The sequence below is a fragment of the Camarhynchus parvulus genome, chromosome 4A (genome assembly GCF_901933205.1).
Source record: "Camarhynchus parvulus chromosome 4A, STF_HiC, whole genome shotgun sequence".
Classification (NCBI taxonomy): Eukaryota; Metazoa; Chordata; class Aves; order Passeriformes; family Thraupidae; genus Camarhynchus; species Camarhynchus parvulus.
This window is the reverse complement of record NC_044600.1, coordinates 6873129-6890731: the sequence shown is the minus strand read 5'-3', so window position 1 is coordinate 6890731 and position 17603 is coordinate 6873129. Positions and strand designations below refer to the sequence as shown.

At 48.3% G+C, this 17603-nt stretch overlaps 1 protein-coding gene across 2 annotated transcripts in view; it reads right to left on the bottom strand.

Annotated features, from left to right (window-relative positions):
• GPC3 (glypican 3) overlaps positions 1-16706 on the bottom strand; it is a 140653-nt gene extending 123947 nt beyond the window's left edge. For both annotated transcript variants that reach the window (XM_030967571.1, XM_030967572.1), the window contains exons 1-2: positions 16431-16706; positions 7630-7791 (exon numbers count right to left, since the gene is read on the bottom strand). In XM_030967571.1, the coding sequence (XP_030823431.1) occupies positions 7630-7791; positions 16431-16590 (322 nt within the window). In that variant the 5' untranslated portion in view covers positions 16591-16706. The remainder of the gene's footprint in view (positions 1-7629; positions 7792-16430) is intronic.
• Between the last annotated feature and the right edge of the window lie 897 nt (positions 16707-17603).

Below are 17603 nucleotides of genomic sequence, written 5' to 3'. Positions count from 1 at the left end.
ACCCCAGCAAGGCTGTGATCCTCCTGCAGGGCCAGACACCTCCCGATCCAGGTCTGCATTCCCTGTGGAGCTGCAGCATTAATGCCAGGGAGCAGGCCCTGGTGCACACAGACAGTTCTTCCTCCCTCACCCCCACAAAGAGGAAAGCACCATCCCCTTCCCCATCCCCTTCCTCATCCCCCTCCACACCAGAAAAGTAGCAGCAGAGCAGGCAGGGGACAGCCCCCAGCAGCAGAAGCCACAAACATCCAGGAGCTCCTCCACACACCCTGAACTGGGGGCCCTCAGCCCAGACACCAAGTGCCATGCTTAAAAACTGCCGAAGCAGCACACAGGCAGTTACAAAAAGCCCCTTATTAACCTCCAAGCCTCATTTCACCCAAGAGGGGAAGGACGTCAGCAGTGTTTAATTGCAGGGCAAAAACAGAGGCACGACACAGGGAAGGATCTCAACCACACACAGCTCCCCACTGCTGCGACCCCTCAAGCCATGAAGGCCCCAAAAGCAAGGGCTGGGGGGCCAGGGATGTCTCCTACCACACATTTTACTGCTCTGTGGACATGCCAGAGGGTTCCTGCAGCATTCAACGAACAGATGCATGGAAATGCAGGTGGGAGCATGGGAAGCCATGGGTGAGGGGATGCAGGGAAACAGCAGCCAAAGCCAGGAAAGTCCCTCCTGCAAGGAGACACCCCAGAGACACATGCCAAGCTCTCCAACTATGAGCAAGGCTGTCCAAGATGCAAATCTCAGGATTTTGGGAAATGGGAGCACTGTGATAATGGCTTAGGCAGGAGAGGGGGAGCCCAGGCAGGAGGGGAGCCCCACACCTCAGGCTCAGCATCATGAAAGGCTCCTCTGAGGGAGGACCCATCCAGCACCTCCAGAGCCCAGTGAGCTGCATGCCAGTGCTGTGCTGGCAGGGAAACTTCAGGCAATGAGAGCAAGAAACAAAAGCAAAACCAAACATCTTTCAAAATATCCCTTCCCAGTAGCATGCACTGTCATGCAGTTCTTCCAAAGCCATGGTTTATGTGGCTCAGGAGGGCAGTTTCATGCCCTAACTCCTGCATGATGGATTTTACAATTTGTTAAAGAAACTCATCAATCCTCAGCAGTCATTTTTAATGCCCAGAGCCTCCACAAACTCCCGCATTTTGCTGATCCCCCAATTTCAAATCATTTGAAATTGCTGCTACTATTACAGCTCTGCTCCTAAAGCTAAGCATTATGGCACACTCCAGACTTCCAGCTTCGTGTGCTGGTGTAATAAACAGATTAACTGAGATTTATGAACAATAAGTTCTGGTTATTTGAAAGGAAACATTACCTCCCTAGACCAATTCTGACAACCAGAGATCTCTCATTATGCAGACATTATTTCCACCTACCTGTAATCATTGGTTTAGAGCATCCTTTTCAACCTGGTAAATGTATCACCACAGTTTTCCACTACAAACTTTGTGCATCCAAAGCATCTGGCAGGAAGCCCCACCAAAGGCAGAACACCAGCCTGAATTGACCCAGTGAGACAATTCCTATTTTAAATTCAAGTTATTAAAAAGAGATAATATTAAAGCAACAACAAATTAAAAAGCTTTTGCAGAGAAGGGCCACAGTGGAGGTAGGTGCATCACAGAAGGGTCCAGCAAGACTCCAGTTAGCAGAGGACTAATTAGGAAGAGGAATGACAAGATGATACAGAGATCTGTTTCTTGACCTTATTTACTTGTAAAGTCTAATAAGAGTTTTAATATTCTCTTCCATGAATTGGATTCATTCTTTTGAGTCCACTCTAAAATGTCAGCTTAGTATTTTACAAGTCCACAAGCAGGAGTTGACATTTTCACATGCACTTTTCACCTGAAGCTACTAAACTGACCACCCCACTCAGGACACTTTCAAGTCCTGCTAAGCATCACTTTATACATTTATTCAGTTAATTGCAATCACTTTCCTCCTGTTTAGAAAAGCTGAGCAGCCCTGCACACTGGTTAGACAGCCAAGCCCATCCTCACAGCACAGCTGTAACCTGCTGGTCACATCTCCCCAGTCCCAGCACCTCCCACCTCCACATTCACAAATAGTTATTGATTGTCCAAGCCAGAGACTTCTCCCACCTGCCCCATATCACCTCCTCCCTCCCCAACACACCAAGGACAACAATGCAGTGCTAAAGTCCACCCAAGGCTCTCCCTACTACCAACACCTGAAAGACCTTCCTGAATTATCAAAACTTAATTGGCTTAAAGACCCTGGAGTATTAAACTATTCGAAATGATGAGACAAGCTCTGCTGGGCAATGCTGGTATGAATGGACCCATCTTGGTGATTAATGTGCAAAAGCTCCCATCACACAGCCCAATCTCTTCTCACCTAATTGCTGTGTGTATCTTGGTTTACCTGTGCAAGGCATAATTAGCAAAGATAAAATACTTTATATACTTAAACCTCTTTAATAGAATAAAAAGAAATCTCAGCTCCCTCACCTTGACTCTAACATAGTAACACAGGCTCTTGAAAAATGAAAAGCCTTGAAGGATTTGGAATAAGAAACTTGGAGAGACAATCGCTAATCTTTTATCCTCCAGACTTCAAGCAGAATCAAGTTCTTCAAAGAAAACCCAATAAAGCCCAGACATTTTCATCATAACAAAATAAATAATTCAGTCATACTTTAGAGGACTCCAACATTAGGATTGGCTATTTGATATATTTGTGGCTTAGGTGCCTCTAAACTGATTAAAGATAACCTGATAGAAAGCTTGCAATGTCAGAACTGCCTTCATTCCTGACAGATATGAATGGACAGTGTAAATAACTATAAATAACCAAAATGGCTGCATTTATGCCTAATGGAGGATTTACAGCCTTCAGAGCTGCCTGGTAGGACTAAGAGTTACAGCTCTGCCTTTATCCTACCACAGCACACAAGGAGAGATGAATCGACATCCCCCTCACAGCAGCTGCTCTGCCAGAACCACCAAGGGCCCCATCCAGAGGAGAAAAGGAACAGCATTCTCCCAAGAATAAGAAAATAAACATGTACAGGCAGGTTTGTTGGTGTTGATTTATTATGGCCTTCCTAGAAACCACTGTGAAGCACACATCCCAAAAGCCCCTCAAATCTCTGTAGCCCCTGCAAGTTTCCCCCAACACAGGTTTTATTTTCCATCTGCCAGCTGCAGATGGGAAGATGCCACTGGCTTTGAGAGAATAGACCAGGTCTTCATTTACCCCTCCAGGTCCTCATTTACCCCACCAGGTCTTCACCGAGGGGGTCTCAACTGCAGCATCCCAGGCAATTTTTCACTTTGGGTTACTGCACTCCTAACCTTCCCACCATCCACTGCATTCCCAAAGCTCCAGCAGCAGTGCAGCCCCACAGGAGCTGTTTGGGAAGTGGATGGAAGCAAATTCTGCACCCACACAAGCACTGGGGCAGCCCAGCTCAGGGTCAGGAACAGCCCCATTTTGTGTCTCATGATTTACACCACTGCTGGGGGATAACAGAGCCACTGACCACTCCATCAGCTCCGTGTTGGCACCACGTGGGAAGGTCCCTCCAGGATGGGACTGGCACCAACAGAAGGAGCTGCAGAGAGGCAGCACCAGATCCTGCTGTTCACTTATTCGAGCAATCACTTAAAATACTGAAAGCAGCTCTCTCCAGGAGCTCTCTGTGCAGAAGCAGCCCCTCACAGCCAGCTCTCCTGTTCCTGCTCTTCTCACTCTATGGAAGGGGAGATTACCAGGAAATCTGACACCAAGAATCGGTGCAGATGCTCGCCCTTCTCTCAAAGGTCCTTCTGTGCTAAATTGTGTCACCATCTTTCCCCTTTTTCAAGTACCCTTTCCCTTGAGCAGAGAACAGGTAGGAATGTACCACAAAAGCTGCAAGTGGGCACTGCTAAAGCTTTAAGTTTCTGTTATCCACAGAGCAATGTGGCCAATATGCAGGGTAAGAAATTAAGTGACCATTCAAAAGCAAATTCCCAAGCTTGGGAAGCAGGAGGAATCAGGCTGATGAACATGCACACAAGCCAACCCCAGGGAACAGAGTTCTTTAGTGAGGGGAAGGGGAGATGAAGAAGAACCACACTGGTATTTTCCTGCTCAAGTTTACCTTTCACAAAGTTGAGCCATTCAGATTTAATATTTAGGAAATGAACAGAATTCATTGAGGGATTTTTTTGTTGTTGTCATTGTTTCAATAGGAAAAGACTGGATGGTGACAGGGCTAGAAATTCCCTATGGAAAAAAGCAAAGATCTAATATCAGAAGAAAAAGAGGGGGAAGGCAAACCAAAGGCAAGGTTCTCACCATTCTCTCCAGTAGCTGAGTTGCACAAACTACTGCTTAGTTTGGATGAGAACATTTAGCAATACACTAAATGTCACATAACATAAGACATGAGCAGTTCTGAGGTGATGGGGTTCATCCCAGCTTCAGAGCTGAGAACCCCAGCCAGGAGGTGCCAGCATGGATACACCAAGGGAAAGCGAAAAAATTGCCCACAAAAAAATCCTGGAGTAAGATTTAACTGCAGTCGAGGCAGCCACAATCCATTTTAACACTGTCAAACACAGCAAGTTTCCAAAAGATTAAATCACTACTTAAATCATCTTCATAATTTTAAAAAATGCCTCTGAGATAAGACCAGGAGCTAATTGTACCATTTAAATTTAGTGAAGGGAGGATTTTTTTGGTTGGGATTTTTCCTTCTTAACTGCAATAAAGAAAAAGCCCAAGGGTCTAAAACTAATAATCTAATAAACTTTGCTAAGTGAACATTGTAACAGATAGGCCTGGATGAGATTTCCTGTAAATGCCAGACAATTTCCCTTGATCTTTATCAGCAGAGATGCTGCTCTACCTTCAGCAGGAAGAAATTAAATTTCGTACAAAATAATAACATCTGGATGAGATTCTGCTTGTCAGACTAGCAGTCCCTTTAGATGCCAGAGTAAAAATATTAAAATTAACTCTGAAGGATTTCATATTTGTGTTTTTAATATGAGGGGTTGAGCTGTGTTTCCATACCAACACATTTCCCCTCTCTGGAGAGAGATGCAATTATCCATCCCCTGCACTGGGTCCCAGACTGGGGGTCTGACCCAAGGACACACTGGGAGCTCTCTTCCCTGCCAGAGCACATCTCAGAGCTGGCACTGCTTCCAGCTGTCCCATCCCTGCACTCCCAGCTCCCAGAGGCACAGGGAATCTGCCCCCAGGACCTGCAGGAGATGCTCAGGGGCCACTGGGGCTCCTCATCCCTGCCCACTCCAGCATCCCCCCAGCAGTGCCCTGCACAGCCCTGCCAGGGGCATCCTGCACAATCCCTACAGCTGGAACAGCCTCTGGCATTGCAGCCAGCAAAATACTCTTAAGCAAGCAGCAATCAAAAGATCAACCTATTTAAAAAAGTGTTCTTCTACAAACTTCCAGGCAAATTTTAAAGATAACAAAAGTAAATGGTGTTCAGTCTAATGAATCATCCTTCCAAGTCCAAAACACTTTATGCAAGATAATTAAAGTGAGCTCCTCAATGGCTCCAGCTAGGAATTCCTCCTTTGCAATGGGATTGCAAATGATTTTTAGTCACTTTAGAGCTTTTTTAATAAGCAGAAGTGGTCAGGAAATGTTCAATTAAATGCTTTTCTTCGCCACCACCAAGAATGGCAATTGCACATACCAGGGCTTCTCAGAATAACTTCAGCTTCAAAATCCCTGCACAGGTCCCTGGGCCAGGGTAGAAATAACAGTTAAAAAAAAAAAGGGGGGGGGGGATAATAAAATCTAAGCAAAGAATTCAACTCTCTCCATAAAGTTCAGAGCCAGAGCACCCAACTGCTGTGCACAACCTGCAGTTCCACAGGGTGTCCTTCCCACACACAATAAAAACTACTGCTGCAGTTTCTGTCCAATGGGAAGGAGGGAGGCACAGTTTGTATTCCACCCAGATTATTCACCATTTCTGAAGCTGGTCCACATTTCCAATGCCTAAGAAACCAATTTTTCATTACTTTTACTCCATTCTGGTTATTAGAATTGGATCTTAATGGTAACTGCATTAAGAATTACTGGGGGAAAAAAGTGCTGTTATCTCCTCAGCAATTCATTTGATCTTACATTGAGAAAAACAACGTATTAAACTTCATCAGTCAGTTGTGGCTCTGCCCTGATCTCACAGGCTTCAGCAGGTCTTGGTCTTGCTACTAGTGAGGCATAAACAAAAATAAATCAATTATTCTGCAAAAATATCATCATGAAGGAAAAAACGCTTGGTTGCCCATGACTTCTTTTTTAAATACAGGCAAAAACACCATTAATACAGAATGATGGAACCTCAATAGGACAGCACTCAACAAATAAGCAATCATTTCACTGCACATTAACCATAAGGCCCTAAAAAATTATTGCAGATTTAAGTGGCACAAACTAGTGTGAATCAACACTAAAAAAAAATATCTAAAGATCCATTTTGCAAAAAAAAAAGAAAAACCAAGCAAACAAACAAAACCATCATATTATCATTAGAAAGAGAGCTGCCCCAGACAGCAGAGCACAGGGTCACCAATACTCAAATGCCCCACAGGGCACCAGGGAGCACATTTGGGAACCAGCAGCCTCTGCCACCTTTCCCATAGAATAATCAACTTTGTTGTGCAGGGGATAACAATAACAATACACACAGCTCAGGCAGATCTCACCAAGCATTACACTGAGGTGACAACAAGACCACCTCCCTGCAGCCCCTATTTTGGGACTGACAGAGTCAGACCAGACAATACTTGCACAGAGACTTTCGTTCTTGGAAAGGTGGGATTTTTTGTTTTGGTTTTTTTTTTTTTTAATTTGCAACTCAAGAAGTTTAGCCTTTAAATTTCCATTCATTCTTACAAGCTGCAGGAATATTTAAGACAAGCCCTGCAGAGCAACCACAGAGCAAACCAGGTATATTCCTAATCATAAACAGGCATCTATAATATCTACAAACACATGAAAACAAGCAAACAGAAAGCTTCCAGCCACTTGCACTTCCAATTGCCCAGCACTGAGGAAGAGGAGCAGAAATGCTGCCTCCTCCTGCAGGTGAGTGGAGCACCCCCAGTGCTCACTGTCACTGTCATTTTCTGAAAAATCCCTTCACCAGGATTTCTTCTCCTGGGAAGCTGAGAACCCTCAGAGAAAAATGAAAATAATAATTATCTGATTTGCTCCTCCTGTGTTTTGCTGCTTTGGAATGTGGTCTGGAGATTGTTTACCAACAGGTGCACGTTTGATTGGTTTCATGTGAATTGTGTTTACTTCAGGTGCACGTTTGATTGGTTTCATGTGAATTGTGTTTACTTCAGGTGCACGTTTGATTGGTTTCATGTGAATTGTGTTTAGTTAATGACCAATCACTGTTCAGCTGTGTCAGACTCTAAGAAGTCAGTCACAAGTTTTTTATTAGTATCTTGTTAAGCCTTCTGATGTATCCTTTATTCTTTAGTATAGTTTTAGTATAGCATTCTTTAATTTAATACAGTAAGATATAATAATAAATTAGCCTTCTAAGAGCATGGAGTCAAATTCAGCAATTCCCCCTTCATCCTGAGCACCCCAACAATATCACAGCTCACCTTGGAAGACAGCAGCATTCTGGATGACAAGGAATTTCAGCTCCATGCTGGCAGACTGCAGCAGCTGCTCCATGTTCAGCCTGGCAGCTGCCTGGTACTTCTCCTCCATCTTCCTTGTGCAGCACGTGGAGCCCTTGGGGATACAGACCTGCAGATCAGTCCCTGGAGAGGCACAGAAGAAACAGACAATTCACATTAGGAGAGGAAACCAACTCCAAGCATCACTATGGCTGCAATTACTGTTTGGGCAAATTGATGGCATTTCTGGAATTTGTCCTGAGCAAGCAGCTTGGCCAAAGGAAAGTGTGGATAAGGCAGAGCTCAGATTGCTGAGCAGTGGCTCCTGAGGGCTGTGCCTGCTCCAGCTCCCACACATCCCAAGCACTGATGTGCCAGTGCCAAGCAGAGTGATCCAGGCTCACCCTGCTGTCCCCTGTCTGCCCACAGCAGTGAGGAGTCACAGGCAGGCAATAAATATGGAGTGGGAGGTATAAAACAGAGACAGGATTTGAGGCTGTGGATTTACAGTGAATAGAGCGATGGATGGAGTACATCAAGGAGGATAGGCTTGTGATTTGCATGAAGACTTGAAGTAATTTGGAAGTAAGAGTGCTATTTGCCTGCAATTTCTACCCTATTGTATCCCCAGCAACAACAGTAATAGCAGAAGGACACAACTATAATGATTTATGTGGCTTTTTAGCTGACTTTTAAACTGTACAACCAAATGTCCCCATTCCGTCCTTCCTCCATTGCAACAGGCAAAGCACAAGGCCCATTGCTTCACTCGTGGATGTGCTGCTGCAGAGGGACAGATCCTGAGGGATGCTCTGAGCACTGCACAAGGCAAGAGCCTCTTCTGCCGCACCTTCACCCATTCACCAGGATGGGACAATAGCCAGGAGACAAAGGCCAGAGGGACACCATTTGCTGTGGCACCTCCAGCACTGCTCAGTGATACTAAACTTCTTTTTTTGACATTCCCAAAGCATTTATTCATGGAGAAAGTAGACAACTTCAAGAGAAGTGTTGTTAGCTAAAAATAAATAAAATCTGGGGAAGAAAATAGAAATCTTTCTAGGCTCAGACAAGAGAAGATGAAACAGAAGAGCTGAAAGTAGCAATAAAAGGCCCCATCTTCCATCAACTTTTAAGAGCAAGCTGAGGCTCCAAACACACAAGCAGAGCAACAAGCTCGTATCAAAGCAAATAGCTCTCCTTACGCAAAACACATCTAATCTGATGCTGCTCTTACAAACTCAAACAGCAGAAACCAGCTCCATTACAAGTGGCTATCCAGGGTCAGAGAACAGCCAGCACCCACATTTCATTGTCCGCCACCCAAAGCAGAAGCAGTTCCCTGCTAGGTTCATCTCTGCCAGGAACCTGGATTGGGAAGCAGCTCCCAGGCCAGTGACCAACAGCCCTGACAGAGTGAAGGCTCCTCACACCTCTCACTCTGCCTTCCTGCTGGTTATAGAGGGTTTTTCCTCAGTAAAAGCTACTTTGGTAATTTACATCTTTGCTCTGGAAGGATTACGCTTCCTTTCAGGTTCCTGTCTTCTCTCCTTCACAAGAGTCTTTTACCACATCCACTCCCTCCCTAATTACTAGAAAGTGTCAAAAGTCACTTTTGCAAGTGTAGTCTAGAAGAACAGGATTAATATTAATGTCAGTTGAATCGTGTGCCTCCTGAAGAAGAGTCATGCATGGTGCCAAGGGAAAACCAGCTGTCAGGGCTCAGGAGCAGCGACAGCAGAAATTTTCCTCCCTCCAGCCCTACCCCTTCCCTGGCACAGCATGGGAAAAGGAACATGAAACACTTCATCTACAACATGCAATGCATGTGGGTAAAGGAGATTTAACCAGTGCAGGCCCTGCTGTTGCTGCAAAAAAAAACTCATGCAAAGAGGGAGAGAGGGTCCACACCCCCATCCTGGCTCCATCACTCCCCGCTGCCTCAGTTTCCCCTTCTGAAAAGCAGGATGCCCAACAAATCCCTTCCTCAAGCCCTCTGGCACAGAACCAGCACCACCAATGTCTCAAGCTCAAGGCTCAGTGATTTGTGAACTCACCCACTCCAGAGGAGCACAGCGACAGGTATTTCATGCATTGAAAAAATAAAAGGGACCATAAAACCACATAACAGCAAGATACTGCATTAATGAGAGAAGCAGTTGTATAACAGCAAGTTAAAGAGGTTTTTTAAAGTCAAACCCAACTCAATTTACACCACAAAAAGGCTTAGCATGGTCTCTTTAACACGACAGTACGCCCATAAATTTCTTTTTAATACAAAGCTTATTTCCTCCTACATTTATTATATTAGGACACATTTCAAATTATAAAATAAAAATCCTTCCATGATTAATGGAAATACCAATATAGAAAATCTGAGAGTTGGCAATTAAGAGGTCTCTGCAAGTTAAAGCCAAGGATAGGAAGCAGCAAGGTCATCTACTCACATCCCATTCTTCTTTTTAGCAATTAAGCCAACTTCTCCCCTTAAATGGATCTTTATTTTTGTGCAGTAAAAAGACACATGCTGTATCAGAGCAATCACAGAGGAGGAGGAAAAAGCCTGGGAATTAGCTCAAAATGTTTTACAGAGACAGCCAACTAACACGGAAAGAAACGTCACGGTAAACACAACAGGACAACACAGGCAGGGCAGGCTCTTGGAAGGTACCAGAGACGAGCTCCTTCTTGGCACAGTGCTGCTACAGAGGGACAGGGAATGGGGCCTGACTCCCATCTGCCAGCTCTTTTCTGTGTATGGCTCTCCCAGATGGCGAGCTGGCTCAAACACTCCATCTCCAAATCCCCCAGGAGCAGCAGGGACGGGAGGTTTCAATGCCAGCCCCCCAGGAGCCACCAACCCACCCCGCTGACCCCAGCCCCACAGACACAGATGGAACAGAGACAAAGCTTTTGACCTGCCAATGTATTTGGGGTTTACTCATGCCATTGCTCGAAGGAGCCTCTTCTGCACTCAGCTGCAGCCCCCCGGGAGCCCCAAGGGCTCGCAGACCACGCGTGAAGGATGCGGAGACGCCTGGGAACGCTCAGCAAGCCCACGGAGCAGACGCCGGCAGTAAATGAATTAGGGTGCCACACGTTTCTGCCTCCAAAAAAATGCACGGGAAAAGGTCCTGTGAGTCATCAAATCCTACCTCAGGCTCCCCATCCACCCCCTCTGAGCATTTTATCTAACACAAACACCTCCAGCCATACTCCGGCTCGTGAGATAGCAAAGCCCATTCCGCTGCCTAATGGCCCTTCACTGTTAAGACCATTTTTATCTCCCAACCTACACAACCCCTTTTTCTTAAAGTTTCAAGTCATTACACCTTGTAATGCCAGTCTCAGCCCTTGCAAACAACCTTCTCCTTTTGCTATAAATCACTACAAACTCATTTCCAGAAAGAAAGTGTCCCTCAAATTACTGCAACCGTTTTGTTAAATGGCATTCGGATGCTCACATACCAATCTTGGCAAGATTAGTGAGATGATGAGATGCCAAGCACAGCAGCCTGACCCTCTGACACCCAACTCCCACGGCTGAGAAGGCACTGGCTGCAGCCCCTTCCATGGGTGCAGCAGCACCAGGCTCCATCAGAACCGTGCCATTTATGCCATCTTGGGGAACAGCAGTGTAAATGCTCCAGCAATTTTGCATAGGCTCCCAGCTGACAGAAATAAACTCTAAAGCTGCACTAATTTCAGTAGCACCCTGCCTCTTCCTCCTCCCGACAGGGAATTTTTACTGGCAGTGAATTTAAACCATTACATTTGACTTTGATGTACAATTATTCCCGCAGATAGGTGGTGAGTACAGCAGAAGTGAGAATCATTTCAGTGGATTAAATGTCAAAAATAAAAACCCCCAAGAGCATCTAGGGGGAGTTGTGGACTCCTTCACAAGGCTGAAGGATTTTCCTTTGATTTTAAGCATCCCAGGATAGCTTCAACCCTGTCATCAGATACAGGCAGGCAAGCTGTGCACACTGAGGCACACGAGCCTTCCCACCCAGATCCAATGGCAGCTTAAATCAGATTAACATTTCCCCCAAACTTACCCCAGGCATTGCCAAAATAAGAACCTGTCCCTGCTTAACGCCACAGTCCTGCAGCCTCCTCCCCACGTGAGGGGGCTCTGCTACTCCAGGCAGTGGCAGCTTCGTCTTCTGCAGTCTGCAAGTGTCAGAGGAGTTCCTCCCACCCTCTTAACTCACCAATTTGGTACTATTACCCACAAGAAATATGCTGTTTTGGGTCAATTTTCCTCCTCCAATTGTTTTACAACCAGCGTCATGCTTTAAATAGATAAAAGCAGTGACTCAACATTTAAATATAGTGGATTTTCCCCCAGCTTTTTCAATACTTTTTTATTAAGAACCTTTTAAATTATGTGATCGGGGCTTGTACATCTGTCAGTGCCTTTTAATGCTCAGCATCTAGGGGGAGGGAAAGGATGTGCAACTGTTTAGAACCCAGATTTAATGCTGATCTTTATAAACCTAATTAAAGAGATATAAATTATAAACCAACTCATTCAATAGGTGATTTAAGTTGGAACACTATGCATAGTACATGGGATATTTATTACTGCTTAATTATCCTTTATTTTCTATTCCATCTTGTGTTTCACAAGACCATCTGACTCTGGATTCCTCCCCTGGTCTTACAATGTTGGCCAGATTATTCTCATGCAAATATAACACACTATAAAAACACATCTTTTAAAAGAAGGCATTACAGTGAAAAATAGGTTTTACAGAGTAAAACTTTCCTCCTAACAAATGTACAAACACTGTCATCAGTGGAGTTAACTTTGGGCACCCACTCCCCCCACACAGATTTGTTACAGTCACATGCACGCATCCCACAGCCATTCCAAAGAGCAGGAAGAACACTGTTCAGGATGTTGTTAAAGTTAACCCCTGGGAAAAAAAAATAAAATTAATGATCTCACTATAAAACCACTGCCTGGGGAGGTTACTAAATTTTAGGGTTCTGCTCCTACTCTCAACTATCAAGAGAGCAACTTGCAGGCCTGAAATAATTAAGAACAGAAAACTCAATTATCTAGTAAACTAAGCTTTTAAACCACCGTGCTAAGCTAAATGGAAAGGCTGCACAGGGAGGAGCATCATTAGTCCCACTCAGGAAAAACAGAATAAAAGAGCAGGAGTACAAAGGGAACCAGCTCATGAGCAAAGGCACATTGAGTTCAGCAGGAAGAGTTGGGATTTTTAATTTTTCAACTGCACATTGGCACACACCAGCTGCCAAAAAAAAAAAAAGAGAGAAGAAAGCTTGACATGCTCAGCCAGCCACTTGTAAAAGCATTACACCTCAACTCCAAAAGGTTAATCTCCTATTTTCTTAGGGTGAATCCATATTTGCTTCCATCAAAGAAAATGAACAAAAAGCTGGAAATAACACTTTGCTGTGGGAGAAGGAAAACAGACCTGCCAGCAGATATTTCTGTCAAGATAAATATTCCTCAGTTTTCCACTGTTCCAGAGCAGAGGCACCCATCCCCTGTCCCCATCCTGCCAAGGCACCAGCTCACCCCTTCCCCTCTACCCACAGGAACCAGCCCAATTACCTGTCACCACCAATACAGAGAAACCCAAATGGCAGAGAGGGGAGAAAAACAGAGCAGCAGAAATGGAAATTCAAGCTGCTGTTTATAGATAGGAGAAATTATGCAGAGAAAAGACAAATGGAGGAAGAAAACCAAGACAGGCAACATAGCAAAAAGAGAATTTACTTATTACTGAGCATGAAGCTACCCCAGCACAGAAGCACAGGCTGGCTCAGGAGCTGGCATTCAGTCTCATCTCCATCAAAACCCAGGAAAAGCACTCTCCCATCACCCTGCCTTCACTCTCTCCAGCTCAAGATCTCTTATCCAGGTCCAGTAGAGGTGTTGCCATGAATTACACCCTCCCACCCCTCAGAACAGCCAGCCACAGCTGACAGCAGTTAGGCTTTGCTGTTCCCCACCTCTAAGCTGGCCAAAGCACACTCCAGAGTGTGAAAATCCTGGTCTGCAGGATTTTCTGGTCCTCCTCTGCAGGACCAGAGGAGCTTCTCACTGCCTGCAGCTACTCCCAGAACATCAACACTGCTCACGAAACAGCATGACACTTCCCTCACATTTACCAGAAATGCCTTTTTTTGGGTTTTTTTAAAATTAGAAGTGTGGTCTCTGTCTACTTCAGAGCTCTCCTACAGAGCTTGCTGTGCCCGTGTCCCTCCAGCCCACGCGTGCTGATGCAGTAAAACTGAGCTGTGGGACATTTCTTCTGAGTGTGCTGCAACTCAGCAGCATTTCCACTACTTACTCCTTCAGCAACAACGGCTCATAATGCAAAATGGGGCTTCCAGGAACAATTGTGTCAAAAAAAAATAAACAACTTATTTAAAATGTGGATTTTTTAACTTCAGTTTCTCCAGAGTGGTGTGATCCATTGGGAAAGGTTCTCGGAATTGATTCCATGGTGATTTGTGGCTGGGAACTCCAAAACTTTTTTTTAATTGACAGATGTATGAAAGGAAAAAAAAAGTAATAAACAGATGCCTGGAAAATAGTCCTTGAGTGATGTTCCCCTATTACAGAGATTTATGCAGCTGCTACTAGGAGAAGCAAGTGCTCTGAAGTGTAATTACCACACAGAGTCAGGCAGGATGGGCCAGATCCAAGGTATAAGCAAGCAGTCATTGCTTTAATTATGATCAAGTTTATGTACTTAGGCAAATGTAAAATCCACTTTCGATTTGATATGTGGGAACTTTATCATTGTAACAAGCTGGAAGCATTCACTTGAAACACCAGCCCTGTTAGGAGGTATTGATTCAGCTGCCCACAGGCTCTGCAGAGAGCTCCTTTCTCCTCCTGGCTATCAGGGATGCACCTGGGGCTCACAGGGGACTGAGAACGTACCTGAGGAACCCCAGCAACCTGAACCCTGCTGGGAAGGGAAGATACCAGGGCAAAAACACCCACTGCAATCACAGGCAGGCCAGGCTGGAGGATGCTGCTGCTTTCTGGGGAAGGACTGATCCCATTGCAGCATGGCAGCCCCTCAGTACAATGGGAGTCATTCTCCAGGAACCTGCTCCCACCTCCATCACCTCCCTGGAGTGTGTAAAAACATACTCAGCAAAGTTACTTAGGAATCAAAGCAAGAATCTCGCTGGCTTTCAAAGAAACAACTTCCTTCTGACAAACAGAATTTGTCAATTCAGTGGTGATAAGAGCAGCTCTTTCCTGCAACTCTTCATGCAAACATTTCACTGGAAAGTATTTCCAGTGCCCCTTCCTTACCGACCAGGAGACTGAGGCCGTGTGGGACAGAGAGAAGAGATGCTGTTCCTGCAGCTGGTCTGAAAGGAGCATTAAGTGTTGAAATTTACATGAGACCAGAATGTAAGGACAGTAGAGATAGGAAACTCTCACCAGGACTAACATCTAAACTCCCCTCATATCTCTCAGAGTTTTTGATAAGCTGAGGTATTGCTACAGTCCAAAAGACTTGGGATTTACAGCAGCAGCCACAATACCTCACAGTCCCAGCTCTGAGCACCGCATTTCCCCCTCGCTGCCTCTCCTGTGCTGCAGCAGATCACAGCTGAAGGAACCCCAGTGCTTCTGGCCTGTGCGACACCGAATGCAAGAAACCCAACTCAACACATCGTTATTAAAAGCAGCCACCGCTGGCGATGATCTCATTGCACCTCCCCTGCCTGCCACGTTTGCCTGTTATCTCTCCCTTTTCATACTTTGATCACAAGCTTTTCAGGGCAGGCGTTCTCGGCTGCGTGTTGAGCCCAACACAGCAGCACCGGAACGCAGCCCTGAACCCGATCCGTCTGTGTACACACACACTACCGGCACACAGCCACCACCTGGAGCACCGACACTCCCTAGCCCCCAAAAACCTGCAAGGAACCTTTAGAAGGCAAGGAATTCAAGTATTTCCCTTACATTTTAAAAGAGGAATGAGGCATATATACAGAAAGCACCTCGCAGCGGGTAGGTGGTGAGGTTTGGTGCGGTACCACCCCGGCAGCCACCTGTAATGGGAACTGCAGAGCGGAATAACAGCTCTCCCAGACCTGCCAGGCTCCCACCCGCACGGTGCCCGCACAGCCCGGGGAACGCCGCGCTGCCTCCTTCCAGCCCCATCCTCCGGAGCTGCGGCAGCCCCGGGCTCAGGCTGGGATGAGGGTTTGGATGCTGTCGGAGCAGCCCTACAGGGCGGGATTGCCTCGGATCCTGGAACGCCCCGGGCAGAGGGAAGCGGCTCTGGCAGAGCCGGGACCTGCAGAGACGTGACGGGCGCACGGAGCCTCCGCTGGCCGGCGGGGACGCCGCGAGTTCCCGGGGACCGCGCACCGGATCCCGACAGCGGCAAGCGAGGACGGGGCGGGCTGGTCCCTCCGGCAGCGCCGCGGCTCTGCCCGACAGCCCGAGCTCGCCTCGGCCACCCGGGGTGAAAAACACCCCTAAACAAACCGAGCGCAAAAAAGACCCGCTCTCCAGCGGGCTCCCATTACCGCTATGTAATCACCGGCTCCGTGTTATCCCCACATCCGATACGCGCCGGCACCGAGCGAACGGCAGCCGCTGCCGCCGGGGGAGGGCAGCTCCCCGCGGGAGAGCGGGCAGCCCGCACCCGGCTCCGCAGCGTCCCGCAGCCGCACGGCGACCCCGCAGCCGAACGGCCCCGGCGACCCCCGGAGAGACGACGACGACCGGCAGGACACCACGGGGAGAGCGCTCTCACCTGGCACGGGGCTCTCGGGCACCCACTTGGCTCCGGGCTGCAGCACCTGGAAGGCGGCGCGGACCGGGCGGCAGGCGGCTTCCCCCGCCGGCTGCGCGGCCCCCGGGGCACCGAGCAGCGCGGCCGCCAGCAGCAGCAGCACTCCGCCGCTCCCCGACATCCTCCCGGGCCAGCGGGGCGCTCCTCTAGGCGCTGCCAGCGGGCATGCCCGCCGTGCCGGGACGCGCCGGGACCGGGAGCAGCGGAGCGGAGCTCGGCCCGCGCCTCGCGCGGCGCTCCCGGGGCGCCGGTCCCGGCCCCGCGCGCGCCCCGCCCCGGCCCTGATTGGCGCCCGCCCCCCGCCCGCGGGAAACTCGCCCCGCGCGCGGCACCGCCCCGGCGCTCATTGGGCACCGCGGGGCGGCCTCGCCCACCCCGCGCCACGCCCGCCCCGCCCCGCACCTGTGCGCGCCATCCCGCCCGGTACCGGCACCGGCCCGGACCCTGATCCCGGCACGGACACTGATCCCTGACCCCGACACCAGCCCTGGCACGGACACTGATCCCGGCACCGACGCCGACCCCGACCCCGACCCTAATCCCGGCACGGACAGTGATCCCGACCCCCACCCTGATCCCGACCCCGGCACGGACACTGATCCCGGCACCGGCACAGCCGCGGGCTCACACCGCTCGCAGCGCCGCTCCCGGTGCCCCCTCGCTCGCTGCCTGTGCGGTGCCCACCCTGCGTAGCCCCACGGGCGCACTGCCGTGGGAGGTGGGGCGCGCGGTGCCTGGTTTGCCCGGGTTGCGCGAGTTCACAGGGCTGCACCGCGAGTGAATAGAGCGTCTCTTGAGCCCTTGCCAGCCGGGGCTGCAAGGGAGGGCGAGGTTCCACACACTGCGCTGGACCCATCCCGTGAGGTTGAGGGACAGAGTGGGACTCACCCGGAAACTCGGCCATGAGGGCGGAGTGGTGCTGAGCGCGGGGCTGTAAGCATCACTGAGCACCCCCGGGGCAGCGCTGAAATCTGGATAGCCCAGTCTCCAGAATGCCCAGGAGTGCCACGGGTCTGGGGTGCTGTTGGGTGTGCGCAGGACAAATCACCCGAGGAGCTACCTGGAAACAGGCAGCTCTACATGAGCAGGTTGTGCTCCTCCAGCGCGACCATTTCTGCACCAGTTTCCAGATGC